Source organism: Teleopsis dalmanni, chromosome 2 (genome assembly GCF_002237135.1).
Source record: "Teleopsis dalmanni isolate 2A chromosome 2, ASM223713v2, whole genome shotgun sequence".
In the NCBI taxonomy this organism is placed as follows: domain Eukaryota; kingdom Metazoa; phylum Arthropoda; class Insecta; order Diptera; family Diopsidae; genus Teleopsis; species Teleopsis dalmanni.
This window is the reverse complement of record NC_051847.1, coordinates 79,027,422-79,045,010: the sequence shown is the minus strand read 5'-3', so window position 1 is coordinate 79,045,010 and position 17,589 is coordinate 79,027,422. Positions and strand designations below refer to the sequence as shown.

The 17,589-nt window shown below is 30.0% G+C and overlaps 1 protein-coding gene across 1 annotated transcript in view; it reads right to left on the bottom strand.

The window, feature by feature from the left end:
• The window catches only part of LOC119684205 (neuroligin-3), a gene marked incomplete at its 5' end in the record, with an annotated part of 148,770 nt that overhangs the window by 78,979 nt on the left and 52,202 nt on the right, over positions 1-17,589 (bottom strand). The window contains 2 exon segments of the mRNA XM_038098196.1: positions 9,819-9,934; positions 10,671-11,083. Of these exon segments, the coding sequence (XP_037954124.1) occupies positions 9,819-9,934; positions 10,671-11,083 (529 nt within the window).

Here is a 17,589-nt window from a genome sequence, read left to right as displayed (position 1 = left end):
TTTTGCCGTTGCTATCATGCAGATATTAGGTCCCCACTGTATTTATTGAAAATGATTTCTGTGAAGTCTGTTTTCAATTTTATGCAAATAAAATTCTCTTGTGTTGCTAGCGCAGTTTTTGCTGATTTTACTGATTTTACCGAATTTACTGCTTTTACTGCTTTTAAATAAAAATATAAATATAAATAAAAATTTAAATTTGAATTCAAATTTAAATTTAAATTTAAATTTATTTGAGAAATGGGAAAAAAAGCAAAGAAAAGTAAAGAAATTGGAAAAACTCTGCACAAATATAGAAAATTCATTTTTCATTTTAAATTACTCTTTGGTTAAGAATTTTGTGAGGAAAATTTTTATTTATTTCTTGGTCCTCAAGCAATAATTTACTGAAATACATGAACGTGAAAATCTTTCCGAAAAGATTTTAAGTCACGTTGTCAAATAAAATTCGATGTCATTTACATGTTCTAATCATTTATGTACATAAGGCATTTCAAATGCCGAATTCCACTTTCTTCTGCAGTTTGATGGCGCGACGTTTTTATTACACTTTAAAGTACCCGGTAAGTACTTAACTTAACTTTTGAGCACATTTCAAATTGAACTTGAAGAGGTCGTAGATAAATAATGAGCACTGAAATCAATTGTTACGGAAATATAATCTGTAAATGAGGTATTTTCAATTTTTTTTTTTTTTGCATCCAACCTAATACCTAAAAAACATAAAAAACGACTTTTGGTTGCACCAAATTAACAATGTTTACATTTGAAATAGGAATATTTAAATAATTTCAATAAGGATGCTTGAAATTGGTGCGGTTTCTGTAAAGTTCACTAAATTAACTTATATTTGGATTTTTATTATGGAAAGTATTAGAAAAATATGTAGAATATTTGCATTTTTATTATATAAGGACTTCAGTTACATGTAGTAAGTTAATTTTGAAGCACGACAATCTTATCCTAGTAAATACGAACTATTCTTAAGTATTTGTATATTTATGGATATTATATATAATTGATTTAATTTCAAATTGCATTCGAGATCTTGTGAAGGGTAGTAGATTATATCTTAGTATAGTTATTTTCTGCGGCAACTAACAGTAAAAAGAACTAGTAAGCAAAACAAACAAAGGGACATCATCAATTACAGTAAATACTATTCATATTAATAATTAGTTAATTAACTGACATATGTTGCTATTAAGTCGATTGCTGCTATGGTGCTTATTTGTTGTTTATAATATAAAAATAATTTAATTTAAACTTATAAAATGAAAACAACACAAATTTTGTTGACAATATATAAATCTATCAAGTTTTATTTAACAGCAATAATCGCGTATCAGTTTAGATGTTTCATCTTTAATATACTTTATTCTGCTTACTTCATTCAGCATAACTTTCTGGTGTTTTATTCTTCCATAGCTTGACAGTTTATTATTGATCTAGACCTCCAGAGCTTTACATATCTTGCTGACGTTTTTTGATATTATTTTGGTCATTATTTTCTTTTTTGGTTAAAATTTTTTACGTGATTTCACATTCGATTTTATTTTCTACTTATTTCTTTAGATGATTATTTGGATCAGAAGTCTGTCTTCGTTTTTGTGACACCTTCAATATGTTTTTAGATCACGATCACAATGTCTTCTGATAATAATTTGATAAAATAATGAATAATTGTAGGTTGGGATAGATGCATTGCTTTGAGAGTTTTAACGCAATGAGGTGTTTTAACTGAACTGTAAAACGTTAGAGCGAAGCCTAAAATTTGAGGCAGATAAAATTAATTATCAATTATGAATGATCATAAAACCTTAATAAACATTCTGTGTGCTCAAAATAGTAATTTCAATATTGTTAATTTTAATGCTAGAAGCCTAAATGATGTTAAACTTGATTATGTAAAATCAGTGTTTAAAGACTCCAATGTTGACATTATTTGCGTTTCTGAAACATGGTTAGATAATGAGATCAGCAGTTCATATTTTTCTATAAAAGGTTGCAATTTTAAAAAAATTATAAAAAGTTGCAATTTATTGCAAATCTTATTTAAGTAGTTACTTAATATGCGCTTCTGATGAATCTGTTATTGAATTTATTTGTGAGTCTATCAGAAGTCATAGTAATAAATTTCAGTTTCCTGTGTCTACAATTCACATAATCGATTCTCATGCGATTCATTATTTCACTCGTTTCTCTCAGTTGTACATATATATGATTTTATCGCAGTACTTGGTGATTTTAATTATGACATTTTAGTGAATTGTAGTAAAGTATTGAAACTAAAAGATTTATTAGCCATGATGGGCCTAAGTATCATCAACGAAATTGAACCAACTAGATACTGTAATAGTGTGCGACCTAGTGTTCTAGATATAGTTGCTGTATCTGATCCTAATAAAGATTTACTGTTCGATCAATTCTCTTTTGTATCTGATCATGATCTACTATTTGCTACATTGGACTTTAACCCAAACAGGAAATCTAGTCCTAGATCTTCCTCTTATAGTGATTGTAAATGAATTGATACTATCAAATTATTTGATGAACTAAATACTGTTGATTGAAGTGATTGTTGGTTTTTTTTAACTTCGGACGATAAGTATTTTGTCAATAATGTATTTTGACAATAATGTATTTTATCAATTTTTTTATCGATTTGTTGTTGCGGACGATTACTATTAAAAGTTCTTCCTATCCTTGGCTAACCCCCCAGATTAGAAGAAAGATAAATTACAGAAACAAAAAGCGTGTAGTATGGAAAAAGTTTCCTTCGTCTTATAACTGGATGCCGTTTAAATTAGCTACACATTTAGCCGCGACGGCAGTAAGCATTGCAAAATCGGCGTTTTATAATTTTAAGTTTGACACTACACAGCCAACCAAGAATATCTGGAGAAATATTAAACATTTGGGATTAAAGCAAGATATAACAACACATTGTGAACTAAATCCAAATGAACTAAATGATTACTTCATTTCGTGTATAAATGTAAATTGTAATAATACCACTTCGACATTTCCAATTTCTGATATATATGCTTCTGATGTGATGTTTACTTTTATAGGTGTTAGTGAAGAAATGGTCTGTAGAAGTTTGCTGAATATTAAATCAAATGCTTTTGGATTGGATGACCTTCATAACAAATTTCTGAAGCTCACTTTGCCGTAAATAATAGCTCCTATTACACATATAAGGAATCAATGTATAACTACGTCAACCTTTCCCAAACCTTGGAAAAAGGCTAAAATTATTCCAACTGCGAAGAAGTTTAACGCTTCGTCCACTTGTGATTACAGACCTATTAGTATTCTTCCATCACTGTCCAAAGTTTGTGAGCTTATAATGACTAATCAAATTAATATTCACCTTGAGCGTTTCAAACTTCTCTCTCCATTACAGTCTGGCTTTAGAAAGGGTCATAGTTGCTGTACTGCCATGGTCAAAGTTTTAGAAGATATTCGACCTAACTATGATAATGACATGATTACATTTTTATGTTTTCAAATGCTTCTCTAAAGCATTTGATCGTGTTGATCACTTTATACTATGTAAAAAATTAACTGATTATTTTTCATTCTTACTCTGCCTCTAAATTTATATATAGTTATCTAACAGGAAGATCGCAGACTGTTTTCTCTGCTGATGAATATTCGGATTTTAAATCGTTGCCCACTGGTGTTCCTCTGAGGTCAATCCTCGGCCCACTGCTTTTCTCAATATATATAAATAATGTTTTCACCATATATAAATATTCCAAATTACATGCATATGCAGATGATATTCAAATGTATCTTTCTAGTACAGTTGGTTTTTTTGGTGACAGCTTACTGATGACTTAAATAGAATTAATGCATGGGCAATAGTAAATAATATGCTGCTTAATACAGATAAAACAATTATTCTGCCTTCTGCGAGGAAAAAAAATATACTGGAGAAATTGTCTTTAATTTTAATCGGCAGTACTACAATTGATTATAAATTATCAGTAAAATGCTTAGGGTTTTACTTGAACTCTAGCTTCAATGCCCGTGACCACACAAATCAAGTTTTTTGGAAATCAATTGTATCACTTCGATGTATACAATTATCATCTAAATATACTCCAATGAATCTTCGTTGCACATTAATAAAGCAATTAATAATGCAATTAATTAATGGGATGTCATTTACCTGGGTACAGGAATAACATTCTGGGATGTGATATTGAATATGTTTGTATATTTTTGTTTAAAATTGCTGCGACCCAAATCCCTGGGTACCTTTTTAATAATCTATGTACCATAAATTGCATTCAAACAGATCTATTTAATATTTAATCCTAAGGTTCAACCACTTTTGTGCCACTAGTTTCTTTTTCATAAATGCGGTAAGACTCTGGAACTCGTTATCTAGTGATACCAGAAACGCAAACAACTTAGTGTACTTCAAAAAGTTAGTTTTGTTACAATCTTATATTAATTAATATTGTTTTATTCTTATATCTTATTTTGATTAATTTTCTGCTTATCATAAATATTATTTTTGGCTTTTTATTATTTTCCTTTTTTTGTTGCTGTTCTTTTTGTCTTTTATTTTGATTTCATTTATAATTGCTTTCGTTTAATCTTTTATAATTTCTATTGTTATTAAATTAAAATACAATTTATTAATTAAATTAATTTTTTATTTAATTTATAATAATACATTCAATTTTATTTGTTAGTTTGTAAGTTAGCATGGAAGACAGTGCATTGAAAAGGTGTCCCTCATAGAACTTCATTAAATAAAATAAAAATAAAACTGAAAAATACATACTTTCTTTAAAACTGCTCCAAATATGTTTTGAAGTAATTTACTCATTATAGTATATTATTGTGCTTATATAATAGTATTAAATACTTTTATCTTGCTCTTCCGAAATAGAATTTTAATACATGAGCTTCTTTTTAAGCTATAAAAGCGTGTATTGGCTTCTTAGATAGATTCTTCTTGGATGCATCAACATAGTTTTAGTGAATGATATCGCAAGATATTAACACAAAACTGTTTAATGGGTTCATGTCGAGTGACGTGTGTTTTAGTGGAATACCCGCCATTATCGAAATGGTTTGTATTTGCAAGCTATTTATGCTAACAAAAGTATCTTTCAACTTTTTATGAGAATTTGATTTTATAATTTCAAGTATTGCTTTCAAGAAGAGTTTATACAATTATATTTGACCAAATAGTTTTGGACAAAAATAACCTAATTACTGATTGAAATATAAGTAATTAGTATTTGAACTTTACTACCTTTCAGACCATATAATTATTACAAGTAATGTTAATGTTAATGGTAGTTAATGATTTTAACAATATACATTATGTATCACTGCTGTTAAATATTAACAGCATTTAATATGATGTTAGCTTAATCCTGCCCTGTCTCACTGCAATTTATTTTGATATTAATTATTAGGAAACTAAATGAAATTATTCCCGGGAACATAGAGTTAAGGAGAAAAAATATCACTCAAGTTATCAAACCTTACTTTGTGGTCATGCTCTTGAACGAAATCAAAGAGAGTAAAAATTTTCTTTACTGAAAATCGGTAAAATTTGTAAAGGAAGTGAATGGACCACATTTTTCGTTTGTCCATTTTCTGTAAAAACATAAAGTATAAATGGTTTAGCGATTCAGGAGAATACGATATATAACTGGATACATGCAAGGATACATGCGCTTTATTGATAGTTATACTTAACACAAGGCATACTGAAAATTTAAATCGAATGCAATGCCGAAATCGTAATGAATTCGTGGTAGCAGTATGTCTTCAGCTTTATGAGGTCCATCAATATAATCATGAATTCAACTACTTGTAGCGCACTATTGCATAATTCGATTAATTTGTATTTCAGAGTAAGTAAAAAGTATCTATTTTCAATTTTCAAATTTAGAATGAATGATATCTGAAAATTTCGAGTAAATTCAGAAATTCTATTAAAAGATCCCTACTTAATCTTGATTCATCATAAATTCAATTAACGTATTCACCAGCGATTCCGTTTATAATGATGTTACTGCTAGCATGAGGGTTTACAATTTTGCCACTTAATCATGCTTAAAAATTCTTCTTTTAAAATAACGATTTTGTAGAAATTGATTGAATACATTTTCAGTATTAAATTTACTCACAATTTCTTTAAAAAAATATATATCATCACATTTTATATATGCACTTCAATGGTATAATTACAGTGATACATTTTCTCTGCATTGACTTTTACTTTAATTACAGTTCATTCTGTCAAGAAACTGTAAATTCGTTGTATGATTTCTAGGTACTTAATATATTTTAGATCAAACGACCAGAAATAGTAATATGTTGAAGTGAGAAAATGAGACACACATAAACATTTCTCAGATATAATTGATTGTACTTAAATCTCGCAAAACTCTTGCAGTTTCTTGTTCCGTATATAACAAGAAATACATATGCATCTTGTATATAATATGTATAATTTAAATAAAAAACAGAACTTTAAAAAAACAACATAACTTTACCACAATACACATACCAAGAATCATATTAATTGTGTAAGTTTTCTATTTATTTTCATTTAAATAGGAAAATCTCTTTTAAAATGTTCTACCAATCATTGGCTTATCACCATTTGCCGCCCTATCGTCCTACCTTTAACATAAAATTAACTTTTCAACTTAATGGGAAAACAACAAACAGAGAAAAAGGTAAAGCAAACCTTTACCTTTACTCGAAAGTAGAAAAACAAACAATTATTAAAAAAGTGTCGATGTAAAAGAATACTTTTGAAATATTTAATATCCCAAAGTGATGTCCTAGTCCAAGGGCCCCCGTCCAAGTATACAAGTAATAATTACAAATCAAAATACAAAGCAAACAGAAAAAAGGTCGTAATCACCTATGAAAACAATGGCAATAAGTGAACACAAACACAAAGCCACACACAATAAGGACTGACAGGCTGGCTGACAGACTGGCAGGGTTGCCACTGTGCACGGTACTAGCAAATGTGAATGTGTGTTTGTGAAACTGTTGAAAACTTTTGTCATTTACACAAATACAAGTTAGTCGATAACCACAAAGTGGATTACAAAATAGGTTCGGTTGAATTCATGTAGTACAAGGTTTGACTATTTTGGAAAGTCAAAAAAGTATATAAGTCTGTAATAAAAACAGATTAAAGACATTAAATAAATTAATTTAAATTTGAATCTATTTGAAAAGAAACTGTATCTGGCAATCTAATCTCGACTAAAAACAAATATATTTTTGATACTTTGAATATATAGAAAAAATATCACTTCGCTTTCAACATATTTAGTATATAGTATATTATAGTATCTAAACTATTTAGCTGAATTATTTATCTATACTGCTATTAAATACGTTATAAGATCTCGCCACATCAATTTGCGTAATTTCTGGTCTAACTAAAATCGTCGTTTCAGTAATTTATTGCCCTCCTAAATTTAATATTAATTCTAATCAATTCCGGAAATTTTTTAATTATCTCGGTCCTAACTTTCTAGTTGCTGGGGATTTCAATGCTAAACACACCTTTTGGGGTTCTATACTGATATATCCAAGAGGTCGTCAACTGTATTCAGCACTTGGCAACAACTTTGATCTTGTGTCCTCGGGTCACCCAACATACTGGCCATCAGACAATCGAAAAACATCAGACTTAATCGATTTCGCAATCATTAATGGTATGAAACGTGAAGACATTGCTGTTAAATCATCTTATGACTTCTCCTCTGACCATTCTCTAGTTATTTTAACTCTTACAAAATTTAATACAAACTCAACAGAGCAGAATAAGAAAACTCTTATAAAGTGGAGGATTTATAGATATATCATTAATGAGGAAATAAGTAATAACTCAAATTTCAGATCACCCAAAGAAATTGATAAAGCATTTGATAACTTCACCAAGACATTAAATAATGCTGTAATTAAAGCCTCTCAATCAAAAAGGTCAGTACAGTCAAATATAGTATTTCAGTCACACATTGATTATCTTATTTTCCGAAAACGTCAAGCCGAGCGAGAAAGACATCGATCACCCACCTCGATCACCACAAAGATTAAATAAAGTTTCAAAATTTCTTAAAAAAGCACTATCTGATGACAAAAATCACGCTTTACAAGAATATCTCGAGGCTCTTGGTCCATCTAAAAAAAACAACTATTTTTTGTGGAAGGTTACGAAGAAATTTAAAACGCCAATATAAAATGACCCACCGCCTAGAAAACCGGATGGTTCTTGGGCTCGCAATGACGAAGAAAAAGGTTGTATTTTAGAAAAACACCTAAAGGGCGCCTTTCAGCCAAACCCACAAATAACAGATTTTCAACTAAATATTGAATCTCCTTCTACTGTTGAAACTCCCCTTACGTTGTGTTTGGATGACGCCAAGGAAAGCAGGAAAAGACTTAATTTTGGTATCATCATACAGACCTATGTTATTAGTTTTTTGTCCCAGTTATCCAAAATTTTTGAGAAAATGCTGCTGTCATATATTAAGCCAATAATAACTCAAAACAATGTGATACTAAACCATCAATTTGGATTTCGAACCGGACATGGCACTATTGAGCAAGTTTACAGAATTGCTAAAGAAATTCATACTGCCTTTCAGCACAAAAAATACTGTTATGCCGTTTTCTTGGACGTAGCCCAAGCTATAAAATAAAGTATTACTTTCCTGAAAATATGCATAAGCTATTGTATTCATATATATCCTCTGGAAAATTTAGATTGAAATACAATACCTTCATTTCAAGAGAAATCGACATAATGGCTGGTGTTCCTGTATATAATCTACACAACTGATGTCCCACTACTCTCAAATCACGTACTTGCTACTTTCGCGGATGACATTCCAATTCTTAGTTCTAACAGTGATTACATGAGGTCATCCCAAAGTGTCTCGACTCATTTAAGTCTATTGAAGAAGTGACTAGCAAAATGGCAGATAATAGTAAACGAAATGAAAAGTGTACATGTCACGTTTACTCTACGAAAAGAAACGTGCACCCCTGTTAAGTTGAATAACATCATTATACACCAGTCACATGATGTAAAATGTCTTGGCATTCATCTTAATAGAAGGCTAACTTGGACTAAGCACATTGAAAGCAAAACAACTCAAATAAAATTGAAATTACAGCAGCTGCATTGGCTTATTAATAAAAACTCTAAGCTAAGTCTGGAAAATAATGTCCTGGTATATAATTCAATCTTAAAACCTATCTGGTCCTATGGCATAGAACAAGCATAAAAGCATGTGCTTTTAATATCGAAAAAATACAGAGTTCAAAACAAATTACTTAGACAAATAACCGGCGCTCCTTTGTATCTCAAAAATGTATATATCCACAACGATCTCGGGATCCCAACTGTTGCAGACGTCATTAGAACATGCGGCCAAAAATATAAAGTGAAACTTCACCAGCATAGTAATCCGATAGCGCAACAGTTGCTTTCTGATACCACAATATCTAGACTTTCTTTCCTTTGCTATAAATTTTGATATAACATATATAATCCATTGCATTTTATTATAAAGGTTAGATTCCTTTTTTGCACCTGCTTAATTGCATTATGTTTAGTTTTTAAGATGTGCTTACATAATTAAAAATAAAATAATAAAAAAAAATGTTTCCATTAGAATTCAAATCAATCTTGAAATTACTTTTGAATAGTTCATTACACGAATTATATGGTCATGTACACATTTTATTTAACATTTTAATATAAAATTTAAATACTTTTTGGTACGTGTAGTTAATAAACTCACCTATTTCGATGTATTTTTGATGCATGGGATCATAATTATCCCATGTGATAGATCGGAATCGGCTACGTTCCTTCGACGCTGGAAGAAAATCCTGTCTGTGATGCTCGTTTGGATTGCTACATAGAAAATTTTTAATTGTAAAAAATCAAATTTTGAATTCGTTGGCCTATTTTTATTTCTTAGAACCACTACGATATATTAAAGTTGTTACTCTACTTCAATTTGTAATAATTCTATATACACCATTTTAGATTATTATTAATTACTATTTTTAACAGAATATAATGTCAATTAATATCCTACAATAGTGATGGGATGGGACTTAAACCTCTTCTACTTTATTTGTGACTAGTGATTTTCAAAAATTGAATTTATCTTCCTATGAGCCTTATCGAATTTCAAGTATCAGAATACTTTGTGAACTCATCCCAAAGATTCCATAAAAATCTTAATCTGTATCCAATTTTAATTAGAGATTCTAATTAAATATGGCACAAGACCCTTTTCTAGTCATGGTTGACCATTCTGCCTTGGATTATAATAATATCCTATCCAACACTTTCAACTATTAACCCAATCGTAATAGTTATAATATTAAATTGTTTTAACAAATTGGTTGCATTTAAGTTATACGTAATAAATTATATTAATAGTTTTTTCCTATTTTATTGTTCTCAATATTTTTATAATATAACGTACAAATTATAATTGTGTTTATATATCTTTTGTGTAAGCATTTTTTGAAAGTAATATTACCATATCATGCCATATAGGGTTAATGAATATTTGCTTTTTTATCCTAATTAAATTCAAGCTACACGATAAAAGAGCAATTAATAAAATTATATTTACCCTTTTCTTGCAAAACTTGTCCAGAATATTATAACGGCTTCAGAGAGTGCAATTTCAGATTTGGTATAGTTTTGTGGAAAATGACTAAAGCCATCAACTAATGGTGCACCAAATAAATATGGTAAGTCCTCGCCATGCACAGTACCCATACGCTGTGGATAATCACCGTCCTTTGTTTGGTAATCGAACACATAAAAGTAACAGCGCCCTGTTGGTGGGGCTATCGAGTCGCCATCTTTGGTAGAAGGACTTTGAGTATTAGACATAGGCGCCGGTGCTTGTGCTGCAAGTATGTCACCAGTGCGAATAATTGGTGCCACAAATTGTGCATCAGATAATGCAGCGACAGCAGTGTCTCGTGTGTTTATTGGATGTTGCGACGTGCGATCCCAATCGGTATATTCATTCACAATCTGCAATAATAGAAATGCTGTTAATCCATTTGGCTTCACCCGTAAATATGTACAGAAATCACGCAAATGTTATATAATGAATTTGAAATAACTGACATGAAAATATAAAAATATTGTGTTGTATAAATGTTTTGTGTGTTATTTATCTGTCCACAGTTCTGGTTAGCACCATTTTTACAGCCGAAAAAATGACAAAAACCACTGTGATAAACGCAACAAATATCTACTACACTTTTCGTATTGCTGTGTTGCTGTATGCACAAATTTTTGCGGTAATAAAAGAACTGCTTGTAATAAAAATAAAAATGCCAATAAACATAATCATGAAAAATGATATCCTTTCTAGTCTATATAGTCTACATGTGCCTACATAGCACATGCATGGTACATGGATCACGATGTATATCACGCTGTGGGTGCGTGTCCTTGCATGAGTGTTGAATTGCGTATGAATATATAAATTCCAGCATATGACTGTTGTTCTCAAGTGTGAAAATATCACACGCATTCTCGTTTCTGCACAGTCACTACCGAGCACATTTTGCGGTGCAATCGCTAATACACTCATACGGATTTGGGTTAAGTGTAAGCTATTACCTACGTATTTCAAGGCACACATAGACACTAAGCATGTATCTTGCCAAACAAGTGCAACAATAAATTGGCAAGGACATTAAAACAGAAAATGTGTTAATGTTCCAGCAAAAATGGCGTGTTTACTGCCATTGCAGAAACACAATAAAATTGTTGTTAATATAGGCATTCTTCAACCACTCAAGTGTTAACAAGCAACAATGTATATGAAGGATATATTAGCTGGGACACATAAACGTTTATGTTTACGCATATGCATAAATTTCACTTTTTATAGATACACTAACATATGAGTATTATTCGCAAACAGAGCAATCTACGAGATGAAAGGTTAAATTAATTTTCTCGAAATTGTTATTTTTGACATATACCTATTACAGTAATACCTTTAGTTCACTTAAAACTATTTTCGCCAACACTATTTTTGTCTCTAATGATGTAAAATAATACTGTATTAAAATATATGTATATCTTTTTGAAATAAAAGATATTTTCTTTTTAATATAAATGTTTATATATGAAAGTCCGAATATTTAATTAAGTTAAGGCTATTATTAGACTTATAAGTATTTTTTATTGTCAAAAAGTTTTTGAATTTTTATTTTGCTGGCAAATTGTAAGGACTTAAAGTTTTTATTGTCACGAACTTCATATTTCAAAATCACAATTTTTTACTCTATTTATTTTGTATGGAAGCTAGTAGCGCAATTGCCTTAATTTCAAACTTTTCAAATTTATCAACATACAACAATTGTAAAAACTTGGGAAAGTACTTCTACTAACTTTCCAGCAACTAAATTGTAAGCAAGTTTACGACCAAAATCGGGTTATTATGATTTATTGCTAATTTGCCAAAAAATTTAGTTCACATCCTCTGGAAATCTTTTATTTTGTTATAAATTTCAAACTGAAATGTATTAAAAGGATTAAATTTGTTATATATTTTTCTAGTTTTTTCTGAAAAGAAAAGTTTTGAAAGGATTAGTGTGTTGTTACCTTGTGAAAAGTTTCGTAAATACTTATACCATATATAAATTAATATGAATTATTAAGTATTCTAAAATTCAAATAAGTTTGAGATTAATACAGAAATGTAGTGTAAGTCGATTAGTCTCAAAAGAGAGTCGTATTAGGGGCAGTGAAACTGAAAAAAAATATTTTTCGGAACTTCGGAAAAATACATAAATATTTATATACATAAATATTTAGTTTAATTAAATATATATAAAATATAGGTAGTTATTGGTAGACATCAAGCTGTCAGGTATATATCTCTTGGCTCATATTGGTACCAGTTACAGATTAAATATAGTATAGAGTAGAATGTCTATTAATGTCTGCATATGCTTTTAATAGGCGTAAGAGTATATATTTAATAAGAATAATGCTTCATAAGAGATTTTATGTAGGCATTACATAGCACATATTTTAGAGTTTCATTTGTTTCAGGTATATTTAAGTTTTTGAACCTTTAATTTGTTGCCATCTCTGGAACGTGTGTTCTTAAGAAATAATGTCATGTTAGTGCACCAATTATTACTGATATAAATGCTAGTATTACTTTTGTACTTCACAATTTAAAAGAAGTGTCCAAATCAAACTGTAAGATCCATTAAAATGTTTAGAGTCATTTATATGTTATAGTTAGAAAGCATGAAGTTAGAAACCATAATGGCATTCTTACATTTTGAGTAGAGTAAAAATAATTAACTTTGACTAAACCACACATTTGCGATATCATATCATATCTTTATGCTACTGAATTTCAAACACACGTTGACTAAAATTATGTAAACAAAGTTTGAATAATATCTTATAAATAACGTAAAAAGTGAAACTCTATGGTAAGTTACGGAACTGCTCGTAACTAAGGCAGTAAGTTTATTTGTTTAAGTTGGTAATATTATACCAAGTACTAGAAAAAAGATTATTGTACTATAAATGATCAGTTTATAATGTAATTCAAATATATACATATCATATAGGTATATACTTATGTACTTCACTGTTTTTATATATCATTACTTAGTTAAAAATAAAAGAATCATATCATTAACTACTCAATACTTTTTAGGTTTGGTAAACTCACATCACATAGTAGACGAAGAGATAGATTTTTGTACTTTAGGGTAAGTCTTTTTAATATATTATTATTATTATTATTGGGAAAAGCGATAGTGCACTGCGACCTAAAAGATCTATTGTGTCAGATTAGAGTGTTTCTCCAAGCTCAAATTCTTTAATGAAAGCCTGTATAGAGTTTGTCTTTCCTAATCTAGAATCTTCACAATCCATGAAATACCCTCCTAGGTATGTCTTCCGTTTCGGTATCATTGCCGGGCACTCCCCATGTACGTGGAGTATGCAGTTTCTCTCTCTCTTCTCTACAATATCTGCAGTCTGAGTTGGATTAGAGTGTTTCTCCAAGCTCGATTTTTTTAATGAAAAACAGTATAGAGCTTATCTTTCCTAGTCTAGAACCTTTATAATCCATGAAATAATCTCCTAGGTGTTTCCTCTGTTTCGGCATCATTGCCGGGCACTCCCCAACCACGTGATATGCAGTTTCTCTCTCTTCTCTACAGTATCTGCAGTCTGAGTTGGATTGAATTCGTTAGGTGATTATTCAGTTTATAGTGACCACTCAATAATCACATAATAATTGTTAGGTCTTTAGGTCTCAGGTCTGTTCAGTAATTTGTATTATTAATCATTATTGTTATATTCTGTAATTATTAGTGTCTAATAAAGTCTTTCGTATATTGTATCTACCATTTAAATGACATGTATTGATAAACTTAATTCATATTTTGTTTATAAATTAAATATTTTGAGTATTTCAGTATTTTGAGTATTGAATTTGTTAGTGGCTTGCCACAGGAATGTAAGCACTGATGGATTTGTCAATTAATCAATTCACAGCAAGACTAAAAGTGATTTTTTATGCATCATAAGCAAAACCACAACATTCATAAAAACCAACAAATGAAACCAAAAAGGACGACAATCTAGTACCACGTACACCCGTACATACTGTATCTACACATGAAGAGGAAGTAGCAATAGATACTAAAATGTATATGACTTGTTTCCTACCGCACACAACAGGCGCAACTGTGGCAAAGCAATATTATTTTTATTTTATTATGAACGGAAATTTATCAAATTTATCAAATTGATGGTGCAAATCGAATGTTATTTATGCATGCAATGTCCTTTTCATTTGCGCCTGAATGTGTTCGCAGTGGTGTATTCGAATGGGAGCGCTAGTAGGAAAAATGTTACTGACGTTCTGCTAAAAGTGATAAAAGATATTCGAGGGAATATCCGCCCTCTTTCCAGCAACGCTTATACGCTCCTTCAAATTGATACATTTGATAAGAAAAACTTTATTGTTCAGTAGTTACAAATCTCAGGCATACAAAGGAGTCGTAAGTCTTTTCGTAAGTCCTTTATAGTCGTGGTATGGAAGCAGTTACCGTGACCGCCTATACTTTTTGCTAATATTTTTAATTAACTGTTAATTTATAAAGACGTTATGATTAATTACTCGATAATAACACAAAAAAACTAAAACTTTTATTTATAGGTAATAAATCAAAATATTAATATTAATGAGCTTCATTTTACAATACTACAAGCATTTTTGCTGCAAAATGACACGTGTTGTAAAATTCCTTTTGCTGACCATGAATATTTGCAAACTTTTCTGTGAGTTCAGCATTTTGAATGGAACGAGGTAGTGCGGTAGCAGGTAATAGGTAGTAAGTACTTATACATAATTTAAGTGCATTATTATTATTGATGAGGAGGCAAACAAATAAGGTATTACGGAACTTTTAAGCTCATTAAACAATTTTAATTAATATAGGTACATAGCAGGAGGTCAATATTGTTAAATGCTGGCCGAAAGAGCATACCATTAAAGATATGTAAAAAATTTCAGAAAACATCGTTAATAGTATCTATAGTATTCAAATTATTAATGAATTTTAAGATATCGGTTAAGTGTACCTTCAATTTGCAGTTTACTTGCATATTTCTTTTAAAATTGAAATATTTTTTTCAGATCAGAACTAGGGTGTCCGATTCATACAAACTAGAGGATAAATACATTCAAAAACTCCCTTCGAAGAGCTGGTTCGATTTCTTGAGATACTAAATGTCTAAATAGAAAGGGATGAACAATAGATCAAGGTATTTACAGTGCAGAAAGGCCTTAGTCTAACCCATAAACCATTACCATTAGGAAGGGGTCTGATTGAAGTATTTTCAAAAATAAAGACAAATATCGACATAGGTATTACTGTTTATAATAAATAAAATGGTTCAATTCTAAATATTTATTTATGATTTTATGTAATTAAAACTTTAACTAACAATATGAGATGTATTGCTGAAAAACATTTTTGTCTGGCTGAATTCGTTAAGATCTAAGTTTTATATGTTGCAACGTATAATGATGGAAACATTTATGATGCTACATTAAAAGCAAATTTTCTTCGGTTATGTTTACCAAGTGAGATAAAGATATATACCGAAATTTAATAGTAATTCTCAAAGAATACAAAATCAAAGCTCTGGCACGAAAAATATGAAAATAAGACTACAAGATGATAGAAGGAGAGAATGAAGTAGACTCATTGTATAACAATTAATAAGCATATATAGAAGTAGTTTAGAGGATTTCAGTATAGTGGTCCTTACAGATTGCACTTAATACAGAGACCTACACTTGAATCGAAAGTTATGCAAATTATTTTTCTTAAAACAGACATCATGAAGAGTAGTCAGAGTAAATACAATGTTTACTTACAAGCGTGAAAATGTCTAGTTTTGTATATTTTATAATAAAATAAGCAAAGTAGTGAATATGCATTAAAAATGAATTTTTAAAAATCACAACAATTTTTTGCATATTCTAAATTTTATAATATTGAAGCGATGTCGGTTTGGACTTAGCACTTGCGTTCCATTCATCCAGACTCTACAATTAAATCTACATATTTTCTTAACTACACATTATGACATAGCATTTCTTTTCCTGCTGTCATTGAGCAGTTGGATTTGAAGACGCTATGCTATTCAAGTATGTCACGAGCTTTGTTTCTTACTGAAAATATATATATGAAAGTATAGTTTAACTCTCCTGTATTTAGATTCAAAAACATGCAATTTTTCTGTGAGCTTTAGAAAAATTTTTGTGAAATATTTAAGTCCTAATTAGTTACATTTAATATAGCAGCTTTTATGTGTCTTAGTGCTGAACATGTCACTTGTTCTACGAGCCTCAACTTTTTGCCGCTTCTCTTCTCCAATCAAGTACCCAACGACAAATTTTATGAGGTGGCTTTCTTAGAGTATGCCCAATTTATTCCTATTTGTAGCAGGTAACTGTGTTTGGACTGTGTTTGGAAACCATATTTTAAAGACAATCGAAGGCATCTGCAAACAAATGTTTGTGCTTTACGAAATATAGCATCTATGGTCAGACAGATTTCGTACCCGTATTTCTGAGTTTCACAAGCGCTTATGCGGAAAAGCTATATCTGTAACGTTGCTAAGGTGGGAAAAGTAATCTGCTAATTTTCGTTGTTGATTATGAAACCATTTGTTCTGCTTACTTTAAGGTCTTTTATGTCCACAACATTTACTTTTTCACATTTAACTGCTTCTTTAACGAGTTTTTTTTTCTTGGAAGAAATACTCCTATTCTGTCTATTTATGGTAGCGAGAAGGATACTCGCATTTTCGATAGCCAAGATTAGAATAAAAGCAAGGAGTAGTTTTATTAGTAAACTAATAATAAAACTAATATTTAACTATTAGCTATTACAAAGCATTAAATCTGTTTTTCTATAAAAAGTATGAATATGATATAATAATCCTTACATCAACGATTGGAGTCAAGT